Raw genomic sequence first — 21,256 nt, 5'->3', positions numbered from 1 at the left:
GTAATGCCATTAGTCAGCAGCAGCTGCAGCCCTCACAAATGAGCAGCATCAGAGCAACAGGTTAAATCCCACCTCATCCAGGGCTGATGCTGTTCTGATGGTCCATGCCTCAGCAGCCCCATGGGTAAACCCAACCCAACCCCAAGAACCGACATTGGGGCAAATGTTCCTGTTGAAGTTTATTTTTCATTAAATGGTTTTACATCTACATTTGGTGGGATATGATTCCTGGGAACAGCTTTGTCTGCAGAGCTGAGACCAAAGGCTCCTTTCTCACCAATGAATCACCTGCAGCTCTCGGGGCCGGCCGGAGGTTGCGGTGTCCCTGCTCCAGCTTGTGTCACTGCAGGGCTTGGTGGGGGGACACTCAGCATCCAGGGGTTACTCGGGGCTGAAGACCAAGCCATGGGTCAGGGTTGTGTCGTGACCACGGCCACGGGAGCCAACCTCTGCTCCTCTCTTTGCACAGAGGGGGCTGGAACCCCGCTGCTGGGGGGGTTAATGCAGGAGGAGCTGCAGGAGGGATGCAGGAGGGATGCAGGAGGGAGCTGCAGGAGCAGGACCGGGATGCAGGAGGGAGCTGCAGGAGCCGTGCCCCGCAGAGCCCGCACCGCGGCCCGCGGCTCTCGCTCGCCGGGAGCCCTCTGGCGGCAGCGGGCGGGCCCCGCCGCTCCCGGTACGGCGGCCACCGGGACCCCCGGGCACCACGTCCAGCCCGGACCCTTGCTGCAAGCCCCGCGCGGCGGCGGTCGCTGGGTGCGATTCCATCGCTGCAGCCCCGCTGGCACGGGCGTTAAGCACTAAAGGGAGATTCCCGGCCCCATGCAATTCCCTGACCCGAAGGAGCGTTCCCACCCGCTCCCAGGTGATGCCCGACGTGGAACATCAACTCCCAAACCCCCGAGAAATAAAATCGCTTTTAGATAAGCCAGAAACAGCACTTCCAAGGAGAAAGGAGCTCAGTGACCGTCTCATTTCATCCGGCTGTGTCCTGGCAGTGATTATAAGGACAGTGATCCAAGTTTTCCCTTCGTAAGAAAAAAGAACAGGATTATCTGAACTGGATGGGGAACAAAAGAGCATTGGAAGGATCATCAGTGACATATAAAACAATGCGATTTGCAGTGTACAAGTCTCTGATTCTCGGGATAACCAGGAGCTGGACTGCTCGGGGGGATCGTGTGCTGGTGGATCCCGAACCGGACAGCACCCGGTGAATCCGGTGGCCCCGGTGCCGCTGTCACCTCAATCCTCATCCCGCACGTACTGCCCGGCCTCCCAGCGCTGGGCCATGGTGCTCTTGTGGCGAGTCACTCGGGTGCTCGCCACAACCTGCAGGAGCGGGGACATGGTGTTGGTTGTGTGAACCTTTCCTTGGCTTCCCAACCAGCTGGGACCCCCCTCTCTAGGTATGTTCTGTCCCACACGGTGCCCACCTGCAGCCCTCCAGGAGCCGAAACCCATGTCCATCCCATCGTACTCCAGGACCTCAAGCAAGGGGAGCCCAGTGGGATTGTGGGGATCATAGAATATATGGACTGGTTTGGGTTGGAAGGGACCTTAAAGCTCCTCCAGCTCCAACCCCTGCCATAGGGACCTCTTCCACTGGAGCAGCTCCAAGCCCCTGTGTCCAACCTGGCCTTGAGCACTGCCAGGGATGGGGCAGCCACAGCTTCTCTGGGCACCCTGTGCCAGCGCCTCAGCACCCTCACAGGGAAGAGCTTCTGCCTAAGAGCTCAGCTCAGTCTCCCCTCGGGCAGGTTCAAGCCATTCCCCCTTGTCCCATCCCTTCATCCCAGCACAAGCAGAGCCCTTGAGTATGGAAAGGGCTTTACCTCCGTGTTGACCTTGTCAACGGGTTCAATACCTGCGTACTGTAAAAAGAGGGGGAAAAAGGTTAAGGGAATGGCAATTTCATGTGGCAATATCCCAAGGCAGCTGCATACAGCCCCCAGCCTGGCAGCCCCTTTAGGCACTGCTCTGGTGCCTCCAGCCCCCGGTGCCACCAGCCTCCTCCTGGGCTCCATCCCCCCGATGGCAGCTGCCTTCACCTTTCCATCCTCCTTCACCCTCTTCCTCCGCTCCTCGAAGGGGCTGGACTGGGCCGAGTCGGGGCCGAGGCTCTCAGTGCTGCCCAGGGGGGGACCGGCCACTCTCAGCGGGGTGAAGGACGACACCAGCCCCAGGATCCCCACCTGATGCGAGGTTGGAGTGGAGATGGGAGACCCGGACACCGAGTGGCTGCTGCTGGCACCTGAGGCAGCTTCAAGAGAAAGAGCCATGGGGGGTGAGGGACACCGGGAGCGCTTCAGGGGATGCAGGAGAAGTGAAGCTCCTGCCCCTGATGGCCTCCCTGCCAGGACCAGCAGGTTTGGTCATGGATGGGCCCTGTGTCTGGGTGCCAGGCAGGGCTTGCTTCCACCCAGCACTGTCCCCTTGGTGCCTGCTGCGGCCACTCTTAGGTAGAGCTCAGGTCACCTCTGGCCATGAGGCATCTCACAAGCTGTGGGCATTGACCATAAGCATGGGAAGATCCCTTGGGATGGGCACCCCACCATGCCACTCCTGCCCCATCGGATGCTCCCACTGACACCCAGAGCCACAAGGACCGGGAGGGCAGGAGCGATACCCACGGACCCGATCCCTGCCCCATCCCTGCTCCTCTCCTTCCCTTACCGGAGCTGTGCCGCGAGCGGGAGCCATCCTGGGAGCATCCATCCATCATCTGCCGCCGCCGCCGCTGCTCCTGCAGCTCCTCTTCCCTCTGCAGGTCGCTCCGGATCTCCTCCTCGATCAGCGCCGACGTCTGCGGCTTCCAGGTCCTCAGCTTGTACTGCTCATCCCGGCCGTCCTCCCTCCTGAGCGGGCTCTGCGTCCCCATCTCCTCCACGAAGGAGACCTTGGGCTTCCAGAAGGACAAGGAGAAGTATTCCCTGGGCAGGACAGCGGTGCCGGTGGGGCTCGGGGTGGAGCCGGGGAGCCTTCCTCCCTGGGAATCCTCACTCCCCCATTTGCTGGTGCTGGCGGAAACGCGCTGGGACACTGCGGGCTGCTCCCAGCTCTTCTCACTGGGGCTGGATGCCTGGAAGCGCGTGATGCTCCCTGTGGAGCTGGGAAAGCTTCTCCCACCCCTGGGGTCTTCTATGGGTTGCTCCTGACCCCAGCCCCTCGAGGGAATGGGCTTCGGAACAGGGGGTTCCTCCTGCTCGAACACCCTCCTGCGCTCATCCAGCTCCTGCTGCGTGCCCCGGTCGTACGTCCCCAGCAGCCGCCCCTGCCTCTTCAGGTCTTCCTCGCGCTTGGTTTCCTGCTCGATTTCCCTCTGGACATAAAGGGAAGCGCGGCCTTTGTCCTTCCCTTTCCTGCCCGGGCCCGGCGAGGTGTGCATGGAGAGCAGCGGCTTGGTCTGGATCTCCACCAGCTCGCTGCTGGAGGTCAGCCGCTGGATCCCCCTCTCCTTCCAGAGGTTCTCCTCCCTCTCCATCGCCATGCGGATCTCCCGCTCGATGGGTGTCTCATTGCTGACCTTCATCTCCTTATCCAAGCCATTGCTGCTGGCCCTCATGTCCACGAGGCCATTGAAGACCTCAGACGTGCTTCCATCACCAGCATAGCCTACACTGGCTTCGTTGTACATCTCCCCCAGGCCAGAGTCCAGGTCTTCTCTGGAAGATGCCTTGGTGAAGCCGGATGCTCTCCTGATGGGATGTGACCTTCCAGCATCAGCCTTTCTGGGGACATAAACCTCCTCCTTCCCAGGTGTCTTGTAGGACACACTATAAACCTGGTACACGCTCTTGTCCGTCCCGCTCTGGCTGGATGCATCGGCATTACCATAACCTCTCACAGCCTTTGTGGCTATCTCAGGACTGTGCCACTCCTGCCTGGAGGCTTTTGTCGTGGACTCCTGCTTTGGAGACATGGTCTGGTGCTCGGGGCTGAAGAAAGAGCCTGGGTTGGTCTTCTCCAGCATGAGGAACTGCTGCCGAGCAGCGGAGAAGTTGATCTGCTCCGTGTCAATGTTCTCAGGGTCAACCGGCGTCGCTGCCCTCCCCGGGGATGCTTTGTCAAAGCAAATGGCAAAGCCGGTGCCAACGCTGCCCTTGGGCCTGCCTTCCCCTTGGCTTACGGAGCTCAGCTCATCCATGGAGCTCCACCTCTCGGCCATGGTGGAGCTCTTCCTCATCACCTGGCTCCGGATGACCTCCCTCCTCTGGTCCTCCAGCTCCCTGGCTTGCTCGGGGGAGATGTTCGGTGGAGGGACCCTGCACTGCTCCTGCTCATCCTCCTCGTAAAGCCTCGAGGGTTTCCTCTCCCCTCGGTAAGCCCTGAGGTCGTACAGGCTCCCCGACCTCACCACCTCCAGCTTGGACTCCCTGTCGGGCGATGGGGTCCAGACATCCCTCCCACCATGCAGGACACATGAGGGTGACTTTGATGCCGTTTTCCAGCCGTATCCATTCTCCACCCTCTGGCTGCTGAAGACATCGTCCTCGCTATCAGCCCTTTGCTCTGCCCAGGAGCCGGATGGGGCAGCATCCCCATGGTCGTGCCTGTGCGAGGTCTGTGGGAGCTGGAACACCAAGTGCCGGGTGACTCTGTCCATCTGGGAACAGTCAGCATCCACCCCTCTGCCAACCTCACCCTCGGCCGGGGCCGCTGCTCAGGCTCCTGGCTCTGCAAGCAGGAGGAGAGAGCGTTAAACAGCAGTCGGGGGTCCTGCCCTCACCCTGGTGCTGGTGTCCTCACATGAACCAGCTTCATTTGCTCCATTTCCCTGCAGAAACACTGGGTTTTGGGCAGAAGCAGCCAGAGCACGAAGCACCATTCCCAGTGGGAGCTGCCCCACAGCCAACATCCCCTTCCTGCCTCCATCCCCAGCCTGGCTGTGTCCTGAGTGACTGGAACCAAACTGCATTGCCCCCACCACTGAGAGGGACACAGGGCTTTGGGTGACATCTGCCCGCTCCAGCACCTCATCCTATCCTTGCACCACTCAGGGACCACTGGTGGCACTGGGAGCACTGGCTCATGACAGGGAGAGACAGTGGCACCGGATCCACCTCTGCCTGGCATTTCTCCTTGCCCATTTACTGGAAGGAGGCTCCGGATTGCCCTGCTATTGAAACAGAGGGGACCATAAACGTGGTTTCATGGCTCATAAAAAGGAGGGGACTTTAACCCCCGTATCACACAAAGCGAAAGGAAACTGCCCTGACCTTGCTGTTGATCTTCCTGCTCTACCCAGGCTGGAGCCAGATGGGTGCCAGGGGAGGGATGGGCACCACAGGCGGGTCCCTGCATGACAGTGACTCCCTCCCTGTGTTGTAAACACCATTGCCACCCCTGTGCCATCCGGACTCACATAACCCATGCCCAGCAGCGCATCTGTGCCGAGGCAGGAGGATGTGGGTGCTGCAGCATCCTGAGCCATGGAGCGTGGATGCAGTGACTGGACCTCCACTCACCCCAGCTGCCCTTCCCCATCCTCCCGCAGCCGTTTAAGCCTTTCGTGGGGTGGGAGCACCCGGGGCTCACCAGGGTGATGCCCTGGTCACTGCGTGCTTCATCCTCGAGCTGCTGGAGCAGCCGATCCCAATGGCTTTGCCCAGTTGAACCCCGTAACCTCCTCCAGTTCCTCCCAGTGACTCACTATTGCTCATTTACAGCCCCTGATGACCTGAAGAGCGAAACCTTTTCCGCCCACACCTCTTGGAGGGGGTCAGAGGGATGGGGACTCCCCACGGGAGGGGAGCAGCGCTGTTATCAGGGCTCCAGGATGGCACCGGGGGCACAGCCCCTCCTACAGCACCACCCAAACCCATCCGGCTGCTTCGGCTCAGCCCTGCCTGCCCGTTGGACCCCGTTGGGGGGGGGTTTAGGGGTCCTGGGTTCATCATAGGGAGATGCTGGCCCTGGAGCACCCACAGCCTGCCCTGGGCACCCCCATAAGGAGACATCACAGGAGCGCCCCAGGCTCCCCCCGCCCCGCAGCACACCCGGCCCCATGGCGAGCACCGCCCGACGTGCGGCAACTGTGGATGGAGCCCGCCTGCAGCACCGGGACCCCCCCCCTCCCCACCCCGAGGTGCCGCCGTCACCCCCCCCACCCCGACCCCCATGCACTTACTGCACCGGAGCCGTCGTGCCGGGGGTCCCCCACCCCGGGGCGGCCGCGCTGTTGTGTGTGGGGCAGCGGTGGGGCGGGCGCTGCGGGGCGTGGGGGCCGTGGGGCTGCGGCACCTTGATAAGGGCAGCCCGAGCCCCATGGGGAGTTCCAGGAACGGCGCTGGCTGCGGTTCAATGCCCCCGTTCCCAGCGCTGCTGCCGGTGTCTCCCATGCTGGGAGGGCTGCGCTTGGCCCCCGAGCACCGGTGTTGCCATGGGGGCCCCAAGGTGCTGGCGCATCCATGCACCGATGCAGCAGCACCGGCTGCAGCACTGAGGGGGTCTGGGTGAAGGAGGACGCAGCAGCGCCTGCGCTCCCCTGTTTACACCATGGGGCCTCTCCTGATAAGCCCTTGCTCCCCAGCAACCCCTTTGCAGGAGGGACAAACCCCAGTGCCTGGCCTGGGAACATCAGGCCTAGGGCAGGACTGTGGTGTGGTGGCCGTGATGTCCTTAATGCCTGTGGCCATGGCTGCTGGACCCTGGTATTGGGGTACCAGCACCCAAATCCACCCTCCTTCCTTCCAGGCCCAGGGTGTCATGGCTGATGCTGTGCCAGGATGCTCAGCCCTTCACTGCACCTATGTCAGGGGCAGGAGATCATAGAATCACAGCATGGTTTGGGTTGGAAAGGACCTTAAGGTCACCCAGTTCCAACCCCCCGATGATGAGGAGGATCTCATCCCTATCCTCATCCTCTCAGCCCCACCACAACACCTCTGCTCCCCACCAGAGCCTTCTCCCACTGGAAAGCCCCCATGATCCTGCTGCTCCCTGCAGTGGCTGGAGCACTGCGATGGTGTCAGCCTGCAGCAGGTCCCACTTACCCCTGCCTGGTGCTGGGTGCCCTTGGCCACGCTCTGGGTGCTCTGGGCTGTGTCCCGGGGCCGGTGGCTCCGGTGTGGATGCCAGGCAGCTCTGTGCTTCCGGGCAGGACACAGGAGCCTGTTTTACCACGGGGCTGAGACAAAGTCCATGGGTGATGTGGGGAGCAGGAGCTCACCACGCCCCTGCAGGGTGTGTGCTGGAGCTCCGGTGTTGGCACCGGGCACGGCCGGGCCCCACTGCCCCAGAGCCAGCCCTGGCATCCCGGCTCCAGGCACAACCAGGGTCTGAAGTGGGCAGTGATGATGGGACCGGAGGGTCCTGACCCCAGCACTGCCCCTTGGGACAAGCAGGAAGCTGGGCTGCCACATCCCCTTCACCTGGGCACCCACCAGCATCGCACCTGCATCCTCCCAGCATCCCGCTTCCTACCCACCTCTTCTTCCCTGCTCCTCTGGTGTGGCCGGGTGTCCATCACCGCAGCACCGGGGCTGGCAGCGTGATGGTGCTGGGAGTGATCCCAGCTGTGCTGCCCTTACCTGCACCCCAAGGACCCTCTATGGTGGGGTATCTCTGAGCATCTCCCTTGCTTGGTGTTACCGGGTGCCAGGGTCAGACCCCTCTGGGGCCTGGGGACATGCAGGGATGTCAAGCTCCTGCCTGGCCCCATCACCGGGGTTTATTCCACTGGGAGAGACATGTCCTGACTGGACCCCAGCAGCTCCAGCTCTGCCCCAGGCTGGTTGGCTCCAGTGCTGCTGTGGGGGAATGAACGTGGGGAGCAGTGGGGATCCCCGTGTCCTGCCCTCCTGCTGGGCTGGCACTGGCTGTGGTGAGGCTCGTGGTTGATGGAGCTGAGGCCGGAGCACTGGTGTCTCCACACAGGGCTCTTGCACCCATGAAACAGCCACAGGGGAGGGGATGATGGAAGCCTCTGGGCAGGGATGAGAGGGGCCACAGCCCAGGTAGTGAGAGGCTGGTGGGACCTATCCCAAACATCCCAATCCCCATCATCCCCATCCCCAATATCCACATCTTCATCATACATCCCCAGCTTCCTCATCTTCATCATCGCCATCCCCAGCATCCTCATCCCCTTTGGCAAGTGTTCCCATACCCAGCATCCCAATCCCCAGCATCCCCATCCCTGCATCCTCCATCCCCAGCATCCCAATCCCCATCATCCCCATCCCAGCATCCCCCATCCCCAGCATCCCAACCCCCAGCATCCCAATCCCCAGCATCCCCATCCCCAGCATCCCAATCCCCAGCATCCCCATCCCTGCATCCCCCATCCCCAGCATCCCAATCCCCATCATCCCCATCCCCAGCATCCCAATCCCCATCATCCCTGTCCCAACATCCCAATCCCCAGCATCCCAATCCCCATCATCCCAATCCCCATCATTCCCGTCCCCAGCATCCCCCATCCCCAGCATCCCAATCCCCATCATCCCCATCCCAGCATCCCCCATCCCCAGCATCCCAATCCCCAGCATCCCAATCCCAGCATCCCCCATCCCCACCATCCCAATCTCCAGCATCCCAATCCCCATCATCCCTGTCCCAGCATCCCCCATCCCCAGCATCCCAATCCCCATCATCCCAATCCCCATCATCCCCATCCCGAGCATCCCAATCCCCATCATCCCCATCCCTGCATCCCCATCCCCAGCATCCCAATCCCCATCATCCCTGTCCCAACATCCCAATCCCCATCATCCCCACCCCTGCATCCCCCATCCCCAGCATCCCAATCCCCATCATCCCCATCCCAACATCCCAATCCCCATCATCCCCATCCCAGCATCCCCCATCCCCAGCATCCCAATCCCCATCATCCCCGTCCCAGCATCCCCCATCCCCAGCATCCCAATCCCCAGCATCCCCATCCCCTGCATCCCCCATCCCCAGCATCCCAACCCCCAGCATCCCAACCCCCAGCATCCCAACCCCCAGCATCCCAATCCCCAGCATCCCAATCCCCGATCCCCAGCATCCCAATCCCCATCTTCCCCATCCCTGCATCCCCATCCCCAGCATCCCAATCCCCAGCATCCCAATCCCCAGCATCCCAATCCCCATCATCCCCGTCCCCAGCATCCCCCATCCCCATCATCCCCATCCCAAGGTCCCCATCCAGCCCGTTCCCACCATCGGGTGCTCTTCCCGCTCCCAGGCAGAGGCTCCATGCTGGTTGTTCACACAGTTTATTTGCTCGGTTCGGGTGTTTTACAAACAACGGGAAGGGGCCGGGGGGGGTTTGGGGGGGGTCAGAACTTGAAACGGCTTCGGCACAAGTGAAAAGCACGGGGATGCGGGAAGTGCACTTCAGCGGAGCCGGGCGGGGGGGGCTGCGGGATGGGGCTGGGACACACGGACAGGGTCCTCAGCCCCGCCCCCCCTCCCTGCCCCCCCCCCCGGCCCCATGGGGCCCGATCCCGCTCCCTGCTCCTCGGGGGCAGAGGGTGGGAAACGGGCTGGGGGGGGGGCAATGCGGGACCCGGGATGGGGTGAGGGGGTGCGGGAGGTGATGCTTGGCCTGTGTGTCCCCCCCCCCCCCCGGAGGTGCCAACCGCGGACCCCCCCATCCCATCCCATCCCATCCCTGCCTTTCCGAGGGGGCTTGGGATCGTCTCCCCATGGGACACAGCCCCAGCGCCTCCCCTATCCCTGTAGTGATTCCATGGAGGGGGGAACTGCAGCCTGGGTTGTAACTGGGGGCAGCAATTGGGATGTTATGGGGGGGTGGGGGTCACTGCTCACACAAGGAGGGTGGGAAGGAGGAAAGGCTTTGGGGGTCTGAGTCCCATTTCTGGCAGTTCTACCACCTGCATCCCGATGGGCTGATCCCAATGCTCTGCACCGGGGGGGTCCCCCAGGGCACGGGGATGGGGACCAGGTTGGGACAGGGCTGGTGGGAGATGGGACCCCCCCCCTCTTGGAGACAGCCCCCACCCCAGGGCAGGGCAGAGGTGCCCTGAGATGGGCTCAGCACCCATGGGTGCTGCCGGGGGCCCCCCTCCTGCCCCAGCGGGTCTCAGTGGGGAGGAAACGCTGGTGCTGGTGGTGAAATCCCCGCTGAAGAGCTGGGGCATGGGGAGGGCTGCGTGGTCCCAGCACGGACACAGCCTCCCAGGGACACCCGCCTGGACCCCCCAGCAGCTCCCAGTCCCGGTGCCTGGGGTGAACTGGGCTGTCCCGCTCATCCGGGGCCCCAGAACGTGGCTTTAAAAGCTGCCGCTGTGGGGGGATATGGGGCTGGGTCCCCCCTCCTGTGGCTTGAGACGGCACCGGAGCTGCTGCCCCATCGCTGGCCCCATGGGTGCTGCCATCACCACCCAGGTCACCCTGGGAGGACACGGGCAGCGGCCACCACTGCTCAGCCCCAGCAAGGATGGAGGATGGAGGAATGGCCCCGGCTTTGGGACCTGGATGGTGACAGCGTCCCTGTGAAGGAGCTCCTGCAATGGGGTATCCAGGGGGACAGAGCAGCATCTCCCGTGGGAGCCACACATGGCCCATGGCCCCCTGTGAGCTCCCAGCTCTGTGGAGGGGCTGCTGCCCTTAGCACCCTTCCCTTGCCTGGCCACGCTCAGTCCCAGAGGGGCTCATGGCTTGGGGAGCCCAGGACTGAGGATGCAGGATGGAGCAGGGACATCCATAGGCAGCCAGGGCAAGGGGGGGGGAGACGATAGCCCAGGGCCTTTCCCTGCAGGAGAAGTGGATGATGGAGGTGCAGAGAATGGGGCTGACTCCGTGCTGGCCGTGTGCTGGGTCCCGCTGCCCACCGGTACCCGGGAGCCACCTACGGATGCAGCAGCAGCATCCTCCAAGCCCCCAATGGCTCCGGATGGGAAGCTGCCGGTGAGAGGAGGGACGGGGGGGGGGGAAAGGCTCCGGCGTCGTCGGCAGGAGGATGAGGGGGGTCTCTAATAAATACCACAGGCAGCGCTGGGCAGAGGGGGCCGCGGCTGCAGCTCTGCCGTGTCGGTGCTGCAGGAGGAGGGTCCGTGTCCGGTGGGAAGGAGCCCGGCACGGGCCTGGCGAGCGGGGGGGGGCCGGGGCGGCGGGGTCTCGGCGAAGGGGGGGCTCACATCACCGTGCAGCACTTGCAGCGCTGCTTCTTCACGTCCGTGTCCTGCTCGGCCTCCTTGGCATCCGTGGCGTTGGCACCCGGGTTCTGCCCGCCCGGGCTCTCCTCCCGCAGCGGCTGCGCTGCCGCGGGCTCCAGCGCGGTGCCGTTGGGGGGTGCGTGGTCCTTGAGCGCCGGCTCCGGCTTGCTCTCGGCATCCTCGATCACCACCAGCTCGGCCTTGATGGTGCCCTCCAACCCCAGCACCTTCTTGGTCTCGTCCTCGTCCTCCACGTTCTGGTAGCCCATGAAGATCATGGTAACGGGCTGCTCGCGGCTCGGCTCCGTGCCCTCGGCCGCGGGGCTCTCCCGTGCCTTGGTTTGCAGCCCCGTGATCTCCCGTCTCGGCGTCGCCTTCTGGCTGCCCGCTGCGCTCCCGGGCTCCTCGCCCGCTTTGGCCCCGGTGCCTTCGCTCAGCGTGGCCTCGTCCGCCTTGTGCAGGAGCTCCTCGACCTCGGAGGAGCTCAGGGGGTGCGCCCCGTTCTGCAGGGCCCCGTCCTCGGCGCTCACCGCATGCACCACTGCGGGGACAAGAGATGGAGCGTGAGGGCAGCGCGGCTGGACCCGGACAAGCTCCTGCTCATGGAACCCTTCCCCTCCCTCGCACCGAAGCCCGGACCCCCCCCGCACCGCCTGGCCCTTGCCTGGCAGCAGATGGGGAAGCCAAAGGGAAAGCACAACGCGAGGAGCAGCTCCCAGCCTTTGGCTCCTCGGGAGCTGCCGGGTCGCGGGTTGGGATGCTCTGCGGCAGATCCCCGCTGCCACCACCTAACACCCCAGTGAGGCGCTGCCCCACCACGTCCTGCCGCATCCCACCGCATCCCGCTGTGTCCCGGCGGGGCCGCAGCGCTCCGCACGGCTGCCAGGGGCAGCAGACGGCAGCATCCCTGCCTGCGGCTCATCGCGTTTTCCACTTGACTTGGGGCATCATGCGATGATCAGTGCAAGAGTGCGTGGATGGAGCGATGGATGAGACAGGACCAGTGTGTGCTGCCCAGTGCCGCATCCTTGGAGCTGGGGGTCCTGAGCCAGGTGATGGATGGTGTGGTCCGGCACAGCCATGGCCACAGTGAGGGTGTTGAATGGCACCGGCTGTCGGTGCCGCTTGGCTCCCTTGGAGAGCTGGTCACCACTTTGCCACCAGTGTCCCCAGTACCATGCGCAGCTCCGTGGCTGGTCCTTGTCACCGACACAGCCATCCCTCGTGTGTCACCGGGCCCTTCGGAGCAGGTTCCCAGAGGTCCCCAAAGGCAGGGGCTGGTCCCTATTGCGCATCCTCTGTGCCTGCAGCCAGCCAGGGCACACCACAGTGCCAGTGCCACGTTCCCCTGGGTCTTGGACACAGCAGTTCCTCTTCTCCGCGCTGCAGCGGGGCAGGGTCACGATGTGCAAGGCAGGGCTGACACCACCATGGATGGATCCCGTACCAGGGGTCCGAGGGCACAGGATTGGAGCCATTGTGGGGTTGCTCCCATCAGTGTTCCCTGCAGAGCTGATGAGGGCGGCCAGGAGCAGCCCCAGCACTTCCCGGCCCTGGTGCCCGGTGGGATGCTCCGGCCGCCGCTCCCTTGTGCCCTGCTGCCTGTGGGCACTGCGGGCCGGGCCGTACCTTTCAGCTCATCCTCGTACACTTTGACCCCCTGCAGACAGTGGTTCTGGGGGAGCAGGGTGGTGCTGGACAGGACCTTGGTCTCCCCAGTCACTCTGTCCTTCTCCACAGTGATCTCCACCGAGTACATGGCTGGGACACAAAGCACACAGCGCGCGTTACAGCGGCCCTGGCCCTCCCCAGCCCCTGCAGCGAGCAGGCGCGGTGCGGTGCGGTGCGGTGCGGTGCGGTGCTGTGCGGTGCTCAGCGGCGTTAGCGAGGCAGCGGGCGGCAGCAGGAGTGGTGAATGGCAGAGGCGGGTGAGACATCCCGGGCACAGCGTTCCTATCAGGACCTGCGGGGCCGTTGCCATCCCAGCATCCCCTTACCTCCGCTTCTGCATCCCCCTGCATCCTGTGTCCGTCTGTCCGGCCACTGAGGACCAAGCATCCCCCTGTGAGGGTGCTGGCGCTGGGGCAGCCCCTTGGTCCCGATGGGATGGGAGGTCCCCAGCACCAATCCTTCAGCTCCTGGCACTGGGATCACCTCGTCCCAGTGGTGCTGTGCTCCAATGACCCTAAGATGGGCTCTGCCACAGCCTGGTCTGAGCCATCCCCCCAAAACCAGAGCAACCCCATCCAGCAGTGGAGCCGGACGCAGGGCCCCCAGCTTGACTGCTCCCCCCAGCAGCAAGCCATGGGGCTGTGGGGCCGTGGGGCTGTGGGGCCATGGGCACAGGGTCAGCCACGCTGGTAGCCACCGCGCTGCTCCCTGACCCGTATGCCAAGAAGCCACAAAGAGAGTGGGAGGTGAAGGATGAAACTGGAGCAGAGACATGGAATGGGGGGTGAAGGGGGGCCCTGAACCACGAACCAGCCGCGGCGTGGAAGCCAAACCAAACCCTCTGATTGCAAATAACTGATGCTCTGTGCCTTGGGCTCAGAAAGCCATGGAGCGGTGCCGGGGCTGCGGAGCAGCAGTGAGCCGAGGGGCGGCGCGGGACGGGAGCGGGGAAGCGGCCGGGATGGAGCATTCCTCCCGGGAAGCGGGCACCTACCGGCCTTCATCATGTCAGTGCCTTCCACCGCCTTCATGGGGCTGCTGGAGACCTTCTTCTCGGCTGGAGATGGAGAGGGTAGACACCCGTGTGCCCATGGATGGGAGGGGATGGGGAATGGGATGGGGCTGCCCCGGTTCCCCCCACCACCACCACCACCACCCAGGGCAGCACCAGTGGGGAGCAGGGACTGGGGATCACCTACCCTTGACAGCACCCAGGGGACTCTGCAAAACAGAAGGGAGAGGTCAGGAGCTGCCGTGCAGCGATGCCGCACACCCACCTGCACCCGGGACCTGGCACAGCACCGGCACTGATGGTGGTACCCAGAGAAGCTGTGGCTGCCCCATCCCTGGCAGTGCTCAAGGCCAGGTTGGACACAGGGGCTTGGAGCAAGCTGCTCCAGTGGAAGGGGTCCCCATGGCAGGGGTTGGAGCTGGAGGAGCTTTAAGGACCCTTCAACCCAACCCAGGCTGGGGTTCTGTGACCCCTCTCACGCTGCCGGTGGAGCGTGGCCGTGCCCACCTTCTGTGTGTTGGGGACGGGCTCGGCTTTCTCCTCCTTGGCTGGTGCCGCTGCCACCTCTGCCAGGTTCTCCTTGGTGGAAGCCACTGAGGTGCTGTTCTCCAGCGTCTCCAGCTCCTTCTCCAGCCTGTGGGGAGAGCTGGGGCTGAGAGGCCGCGGTGCAGGCAGCAGAGCCACCAACACGGGCCAGTGCCATGGCACAAAGGAGAGGGGAGGCACAAATCGGCCCCTGGGCTCATGGGCACAGAGCGAGCGACCTCCAGCACAGCCATCACTATCCCTTGGCTGATGGGATGGGAACCCTAACCCTAACCCTAACCCTAACCCTAACCCTAACCCTAACCCCTAACCCTAACCCTAACCCTAACCCCTTTCACAGGCATCAGAAAGGGACAAGGACTGCTGTCCCCATGCAGGGACATCCAGCCATGGATGCTCGCTGGCACGGAGCGATGCTGCTCCATCCATCCTGTTTGTGCTTCCCATGAAGGCGACCGCCCCTTCCCATCCATGAGCCCCACAGGGACATGGCAGAGCCCAAGGGATCCGTGTCTGTGTCAATGGGACCCGTCAGACCCCCCCTTAGCGCCGCAAGGCTCCGGCGGAGGAATGCATCACACCATTAGAGCCACACAAAGGCCCCTTCGTGCCTGACCCCTCTCTGCACCGATGCGCGGTAATTGACGGCACAGCCGTGACGGATGGCATTCCTGCCGCCGGGACACCCGCCCGGCCCCCCCCGGCACCACAGGCACGATGGGGCCAGGCAGGGGCTGAGGCTTCTCTCCACCAACCTCCCACCCGGCCCCATCCCCAAGGGCTGAGCCACTGCGATGGGGAACCAGCCCCCATTGCCCTGCCCTGCTGCAGGGATGGAGCAGCTCCCCCCTGGGGTGTCTGTGCTCGGGGGGGGGGGGTTAGGGTTAGGATGGGTTCTGGGACTGGATGCAGCCCCTGGACAAAAGGCACCACGGGGGGGTTCATGGCTCAGCACCAGCAGTGCCATGAGGAGGCATCTCCATTCCCTGCAGCTCCGAGTGGGATCAGAGCATCACATCCTGTGCTTGTGCATTGGGACCGAGCTGCACCTCAGCATCGCTCCTGCCAGGGGGTCTCTGGAGGGTACCACAACCCCAGCACCGTCCCCGTTACCTCTGGATGGTTTCCTCCAGCTCCTTGGTCTTCACCTCATCCTCCTGCATCTGCTTCTTCATGGCCTCCTCCTCCTCGGAGGCTGAGGCCGGGGCCCCCTCCAGCAGCCATCTCTCCCGCAGAGCCTTGGACTGGGGAGCAGAAGGGGGTCAGGGTCCTGCAGGCACCGGTCCCCAGTGCGGATGCAGCCCAGAGCATCCTCACCTTGAGGTGCTGCAGCTGCCTCCGGTCATCCTCAAGCTGCCGCCGCTTGTTCTCGATCTCTGTCTGACGCTTCCGCTTCTCCTGCAGGGATGAGGGCGGCAGAGCCGGGGTCGGAGCAGGGAAATAGGGGGTGCATCCCCCCCCCCCGGCCAGGTGACACAATAGGGGGTGCATCCCTCAGCACAGGGACACAAGGGTGCATCCCAGTGGGAGCTGCCCCATCGCTGCCTTCACCGGGGGAAACTGAGGCACGGAGGGCTCTGCTCCCCATCCCCAGGTGCCTTCCCCTCGCCCTGGCCCCATGGAGCGAGCTGCCAGCACATGGGACCCAGGGCCCCCCAATGGGGCCCATGAAGATCACTTGAGCACGGCCAGCCCCAGCGTCACCCGCGTCCCTTCTCCTCTGGCCAGGAACAATTTGCCCTTTGTGCAGCGGAGATGGGCCCGTAGCGGATGGGATGGGGAAGCTGCCAGCCCATGGGGGGGTTAGAACGAACCCAGAGCCCTGCTCTGTGCCAACGGGGCTGCTAGGAATGGGAGCACCAATGCCCATGGCAGGGTCTGCAGCATCCCCGGCCCCATGCTGGGGAAGGGTGGGGGGGAATCCACACTTGTTCCCCTCCTGGGGCTCGTCAGGATGCTGCTGCATTAACTAAACCTCCTGCTCGCTCTGTCCCTGTTGCACCGCCGCAGCCAAGCCCTGGGGGATCCTGCGTTCGGCTGCGGTGTGTCCCTGGGACCGGCACCCTCATCCCTGCTGGTGTCCTCCCTGTGTGGCACTGGGATGCAGGGGCACTGGGATGTGGGGATACTGGGATGCGGGAACACTGGGATGCAGGGGCACTGGGATGTGGGACACTGGGATGCAGGGACACTGGGATACGGGGACACCAGGATGCAGGGTCACTGGGATGCGGGGACACTGGGATGCGGGGACACTGGGATGTGGGACACTGGGATACAGGGACACTGGGATGCAGGGGCACTGGGATGCAGGGACACTGGGATGCGGGACACTGGGATACGGGGACACTGGGATACGGGGACACTGGGATACGGGGACACCGGGATACGGGGACACTGGGATACGGGGACACCGGGATACGGGGACACCGGGATACGGGGACACTGGGATACGGGGACACTGGGATGCAGGGACACTGGGATGTGGGGACACTGGGATGCAGGGGCACTGGGATGCGGGACACTGGGATGCGGGACACTGGGATACGGGGACACTGGGATATGGGGACACTGGGATGCAGGGACACTGAGATGTGGGAACACTGGGATGCAGGGGCACTGGGACTCACCGCAATGGCCTGCAGCCGCTCCTGCTGAAGGGTGCTGGCTTCCACAGCCCTGCAAGAGAGCACAGAGCGCAGTGAGGAGCGTGGCCACCACGGCGCAGTGAATGGGGACCTTGTTCCCCATCGTTCCAGCACCCACAGGACACAGCCATGGGCCAGGGGCTTCCTTTCCACCCGCTGCTTTCTCCCCTTCCCCTCACAGAGCCCAGTCCCCCTTGCCCATGAGCTCCTCTGCCTGGATCCCTGGGGACAGGCACCTTGCCCAGACCTGGCACAGCCGGACCCATTCCTGCCATGGCGCAGATGGAAACGGTGACCACGGCCAGGCTGGAGCGGGGCTCCCGGTCCTCTCCATCCCTGCCCTTCAACCTGGCTCACACTTTCCATTCCAAGCCCATTCCTTGGCTGCTGACACCTTTCCTGGACACTGACCTTTCCATCCTGCACGCACAGGCACACGCATGCGCACGTGCGCAGACACACATGAACACACATGGATGTGCATCATGCACCAGGGATGCCACCAATGGCAGCAGCCACATGGGTCCCAACACATCTCTTCCAAGCCACAAGTGCCCTGGACCAGCCCACCCAGCATCGCAGCCCCATGGGCCCGGTGATGCCGCCAGCATCAGGTGCAGGTCCAGCAGTTGCCCGGGGCCCTGTGGTGATGGGGGATGCTCCAGCACCACAGGAGGCGGTTGGATGCTCAGCAGACAGCGCTAACGAAGTGCTTGGCTGTGACAGTAATTGGGGTGGGAGGCCCAGAGGTGTCATCAGGCGGTGGAGCGGTGCCACTGCCTCAGCTCCAGGGCCCGGTGCTTCACTCACATCCGTGTCACAGCTCCCAAGGGAAGAGTCCTCACAGGATGCGATGGCCCCAGCACAGCGGGAAAAGCCATTAGGAAGGAGCTGATGGGGAAGCGCCGTCCCACTGCATCTGCACACGTGGGGGCCATGGACCCACTGACACGGGTTCATACAGCACCAACCCCAATGGGAGGCACAGGGAGGGCAGTCCCAGTTCATCTTGGGGCATCCGGTTTGGAGGACAACACAGACACCAAGGTGCCGGATGGCAACGGAACCCATGGGACATGGAGTGAGCACTGGCAGCAGCCGCACCATGGCCCCTGTGTTGGGCTCCAGACCACTCGGGTCCCCCCCACCCCGAGTCCAGCTCATGGCACTGCAGACTCAGAGCACTTTGGACCAGAGCCTGCTCCTCTCCTGGATCTTGCCCCATTGGATGGTTCCAAACTTTTACAGCATTCCTGAAACATCCTGTTGCGCTTTTCCTCCCTCCTCCATCCTCTTTATTTTCCATTATTTGCTACGGTCTCCACATTCCCGGGTCGGATGCCAGGAATCTTCCTGGCCCAGGGAAAAGCATGGAACAGGCTGGATGCCCCTCGCTCCGCCCTCTGGCCCCAGTTGCCCCAGTACGTTGTGCTGGACCCCAGCCACTGCCCCAAGAGCACTGATCCATCACATCAGAGGCACTGATCCATCACACTGGGGACACGGGGCCCTGGCCCTGGGGTCGGCTCCCTCAGCTGCTGGGAGCAGGACAACGGAGCCAAGGCCCAAGAGAAGCTCAACCCCCCCGCTCCCCAGCCACCATCCTCCTCTTCCTCAGCACCCCTGGGCCGGGCCGGTGCCAATGGGGCCCCGGTGACTGATGGCTCCGCCGAGGCGGGAGGCGGTTCCCTGGCAACGGCGCCATGGCAACAGCGCCATGGCAACGGGGCGAGCCGCTGGGAGGGGGATGCACAAACCCAGTGCCACCAAACCGGGGCTGTTAAACCAGGGCCGTCAAACCTAGTGCCAACAAATCCAGTGCCAACAAACCAAGCACCACCAAACCCAGCGCCACCAAACCGGGGCTGTCAAACCCAGTGCCATCAAACCCAGTGCCACCAAACTCAGTGCCACCAAACCGGGGCCACCATACCAGTGCCACCAAACCCAGTGCCACCAAACTGGGGCCACTAAACCAGGGCCACCAAACCAGGGCCATCAAACCAGGGCCTCTGAGCCCAGTGCCACCAAACCAGGGCCATCAAACCAAGTGCCACCAAACCCAGTGCCACCAAACCAGGACCTCTGAGCCCAGTGCCACCAAACCCAGTGCCATCAAACCCAGTGCCACCAAACCAGTGCCACCAAACCCAGTGCCATCAAACCCAGCGCCACCAAACCACTGCCATCAAACCAAGTGCCACCAATCCCAGTTCCACCAAACCCAGTGCCATCAAACCCAGTGCCACCCGGCTCCTAAAGGAACCACAAACTGGGCAAAGAAGCCCAGAATGAGCCCTTCCTCCTCCCCCCTCACTTCACCCTCTCTCCGGAGCAGTGGTGAGCAAGCTCCTGCTGTCCCACCCGGTGTCCGTGCCGTGCGCATCCCATCCCTGTGGGTCCCAGCGCAGCTCCTCGAGCTGTTCCTGGATGCACCACATGGCTGGGAAAGCCGTGGGCTGCGGTGCGGGGAGACGAGGCTTGAAAGGAGCAGGGATGCGAGTGGCACCGGGGGATGACGTCCCGGGAACTCCCACCTGCAAGGGCAGCATTCCCTGGACCTCGGGATGGATCCTCACACACGTGGGATCATGCGTGCATGCACTGTGCTCTCCCTCTGCTCTCCAGCCCTTTCCAGCCCTGCTGATGCTGCCGTTTCCGACCATCACAAGGGAAGCCCGTGACCTTTTGTCTCCTCCCCGCCTGACACGAAACAATAATGTTTATTTGCCTTCCTCTCCTTTTTTTTCCCATTAGCTCATCCAAATGTGCGAAGAGCCGCTCCTCCGCTCCCCCGACCTCCAGTTCCCTTCCATCCGCTCAGCTCCGAGCCAAGGGGAAGGCAGGGGGGAGACCCCAGACCCCAACACCAGCACCGGGGATGGGGAGGGCTGCAGGGCCTGGACCCCGTGTGAACGGCAGCACCGGCACTGATTTACGGCCCCATTCCCATGCCAAGAGCCGGGCCCTTTGGCTGAGCCTGGAGTGACGCTGCCATGGGGAGGCTGCAGCCTCCGTCACGGAGCCATTAACAGCGGGGCTGCTATCGAACGCCCTCGCTGCGAGCTCATCGACCACAAAGGCAAACGAAAGCTGTGACAGCGCAGGGAACAGGATGGGACCCCCCCCAATCCCTGCCCCACCGTGCTCAGCCCCTTCCCTCCCCGTATCCCTTTGCCTGTGCAGCCCCATCCATCGCTGCTGCGGCCCGGGGAGGAGATGGGGAGAGCGGGGAGGTGGGAGGAGGAGATGGCAGCCCCAGGCTCCCGAAAACGCAGGATGCATTAGAGCAAGCAGCGCTGCCTGATTGATTCTTCGGGCTGAGATGTGGGCTGGGAGTGCCAGGAGAAAATGGATCCCATGAATATTTGATGAACGGAGGCTTGGGGAGGGAGTTTGATTGGAAAATTACAGATCTTTCAAACAATGGTTCAAGTGCCCTCCAAACACTCGGGTTTCCAGCTCCCTTCCAGTTAGAGGAGCAAGGCTCCACCAGGAAACTCCCCACAGTTTATGAATGAGCATGGAGCCAGCCTCTCCCCATGCCTGGGAGCGCCAACCGACCAGGACACAGCTCCGGGCACCTCCGGTCCCCATTCACACAAGGCAGAGTGGCTTTTCCACACCAGTGCCACATCCATGGGCACACACAAGGCTCCAAGGAGCATCAGGAACCACTCCAGGGCCAGGGAACCCATGGGAGCTCGGTCCTCGGCGCCGAGCCAAGGGGCTGGGTTCATCCCGCATCCAAACCATCTCCACCCTGGCTGGGGCAGGATCCGCCCCGGCTCCTCTCTGTGCTCCTGGGTTGCTGCAGGGCTCATCCTCACCCCCCCCGAGCAGCTCCTGTCTGGGGCCCTGGGGCTCACTCACCCCCGGATGGAGCAGACGGGCTCCATCGCACGCTTCTGCCTGCGCCCAACCCTGCCCTGGTGCTTCCAAGCTTTCCCCCCCTCAAGCCCTTCCGTGCTGCCGGCACCTCCGCCGCTGGAGACGGGCCCACGGCCAGCACCACGCAGACCGCAGGAGATCCTGGGCAGGGAACGGGGCTGCTTCTGGCCAGGAAGCGGGAGCACCAACACCAGCAGCTTCCCAGGGAACCTGCTCTGGTTCCTGCCCAGCCCAAAGGCCCCGTCCCACCGTAAGTGGCCAAACCCTGCAGGGATGGACCCGACCTCTGTTCGCTCCCTGCTGGTCCAGCCTGCGGGGTTCTGCTTCTCCCCAGCAGCAGGTGGAGAGCCCCAGGTCCCTTCCCAAAGCGCTCCTCAGGT

General features: G+C 63.6%; 2 protein-coding genes across 3 annotated transcripts; both read right to left on the bottom strand.

Annotated features, from left to right (window-relative positions):
• Window positions 1–742: 742 nt before the first annotated feature.
• Window positions 743–6,218, bottom strand: MISP (mitotic spindle positioning). 2 transcript variants are annotated; one of them, XM_061356094.1, is made up of 5 exons: window positions 6,131–6,218; window positions 2,677–4,677; window positions 2,052–2,263; window positions 1,836–1,874; window positions 743–1,332 (listed from the first exon to the last, which is right to left on the bottom strand). In XM_061356094.1, exons 2-5 carry the CDS (start codon window positions 4,604–4,606, stop codon window positions 1,246–1,248), a joined length of 2,268 nt encoding a protein of 755 aa, XP_061212078.1. In that variant the 5' UTR covers window positions 4,607–4,677; window positions 6,131–6,218; the 3' UTR covers window positions 743–1,245. The 2 variants fall into 2 exon arrangements, with proteins under 2 accessions (XP_061212078.1, XP_061212079.1); XM_061356095.1 differs by lacking the exon at window positions 2,052–2,263.
• Window positions 6,219–10,962: 4,744 nt separating this feature from the next.
• PALM (paralemmin) lies at window positions 10,963–20,899 on the bottom strand. Its single transcript, XM_061356093.1, has 9 exons — window positions 20,859–20,899; window positions 16,968–17,016; window positions 15,655–15,735; window positions 15,451–15,581; window positions 14,299–14,425; window positions 13,978–14,000; window positions 13,774–13,862; window positions 12,738–12,869; window positions 10,963–11,649 (listed from the first exon to the last, which is right to left on the bottom strand). The coding sequence occupies exons 1-9, from the start codon at window positions 20,882–20,884 to the stop codon at window positions 11,087–11,089; spliced, it is 1,221 nt and encodes a 406-aa protein (XP_061212077.1). The 5' UTR covers window positions 20,885–20,899; the 3' UTR covers window positions 10,963–11,086.
• Between the last annotated feature and the right edge of the window lie 357 nt (window positions 20,900–21,256).

The sequence above is a fragment of the Neopsephotus bourkii genome, unplaced genomic scaffold, assembly GCF_033783945.1.
Source record: "Neopsephotus bourkii isolate Nb327-2 ecotype Australia unplaced genomic scaffold, CSIRO-AGI_Nbou_v1 NB_838, whole genome shotgun sequence".
Taxonomy (NCBI): Eukaryota; Metazoa; Chordata; class Aves; order Psittaciformes; family Psittacidae; genus Neopsephotus; species Neopsephotus bourkii.
Note: the sequence above shows the minus strand (reverse complement) of the source record. Positions and strands in the feature narration are given on the sequence as shown.

Bases quoted from the DNA above. Each gene is read 5' to 3' on its own strand.
- MISP (XM_061356094.1), bottom strand. From the start codon at position 4,606: ATGGACAGAGTCACCCGGCACTTGGTGTTCCAGCTCCCACAGACCTCG. The intron at 1,875-2,051 runs GTGAAGGCAGCT...CTCTTTTTACAG, and splicing joins GGGTGAAGGAGGATGGAAAG to TACGCAGGTATTGAACCCGT. The intron at 1,333-1,835 runs GTAAAGCCCTTT...CCGCTCCTGCAG, and splicing joins TTGACAAGGTCAACACGGAG to GTTGTGGCGAGCACCCGAGT.
- PALM (XM_061356093.1), bottom strand. From the start codon at position 20,884: ATGGAGCCCGTCTGCTCCATCCGGGG. The intron at 17,017-20,858 runs GTGAGTGAGCCC...GCTCTCTTGCAG, and splicing joins CCCGTCTGCTCCATCCGGGG to GGCTGTGGAAGCCAGCACCC. The intron at 14,001-14,298 runs GTGGGCACGGCC...TCTGTTTTGCAG, and splicing joins CCGTCCCCAACACACAGAAG to AGTCCCCTGGGTGCTGTCAA.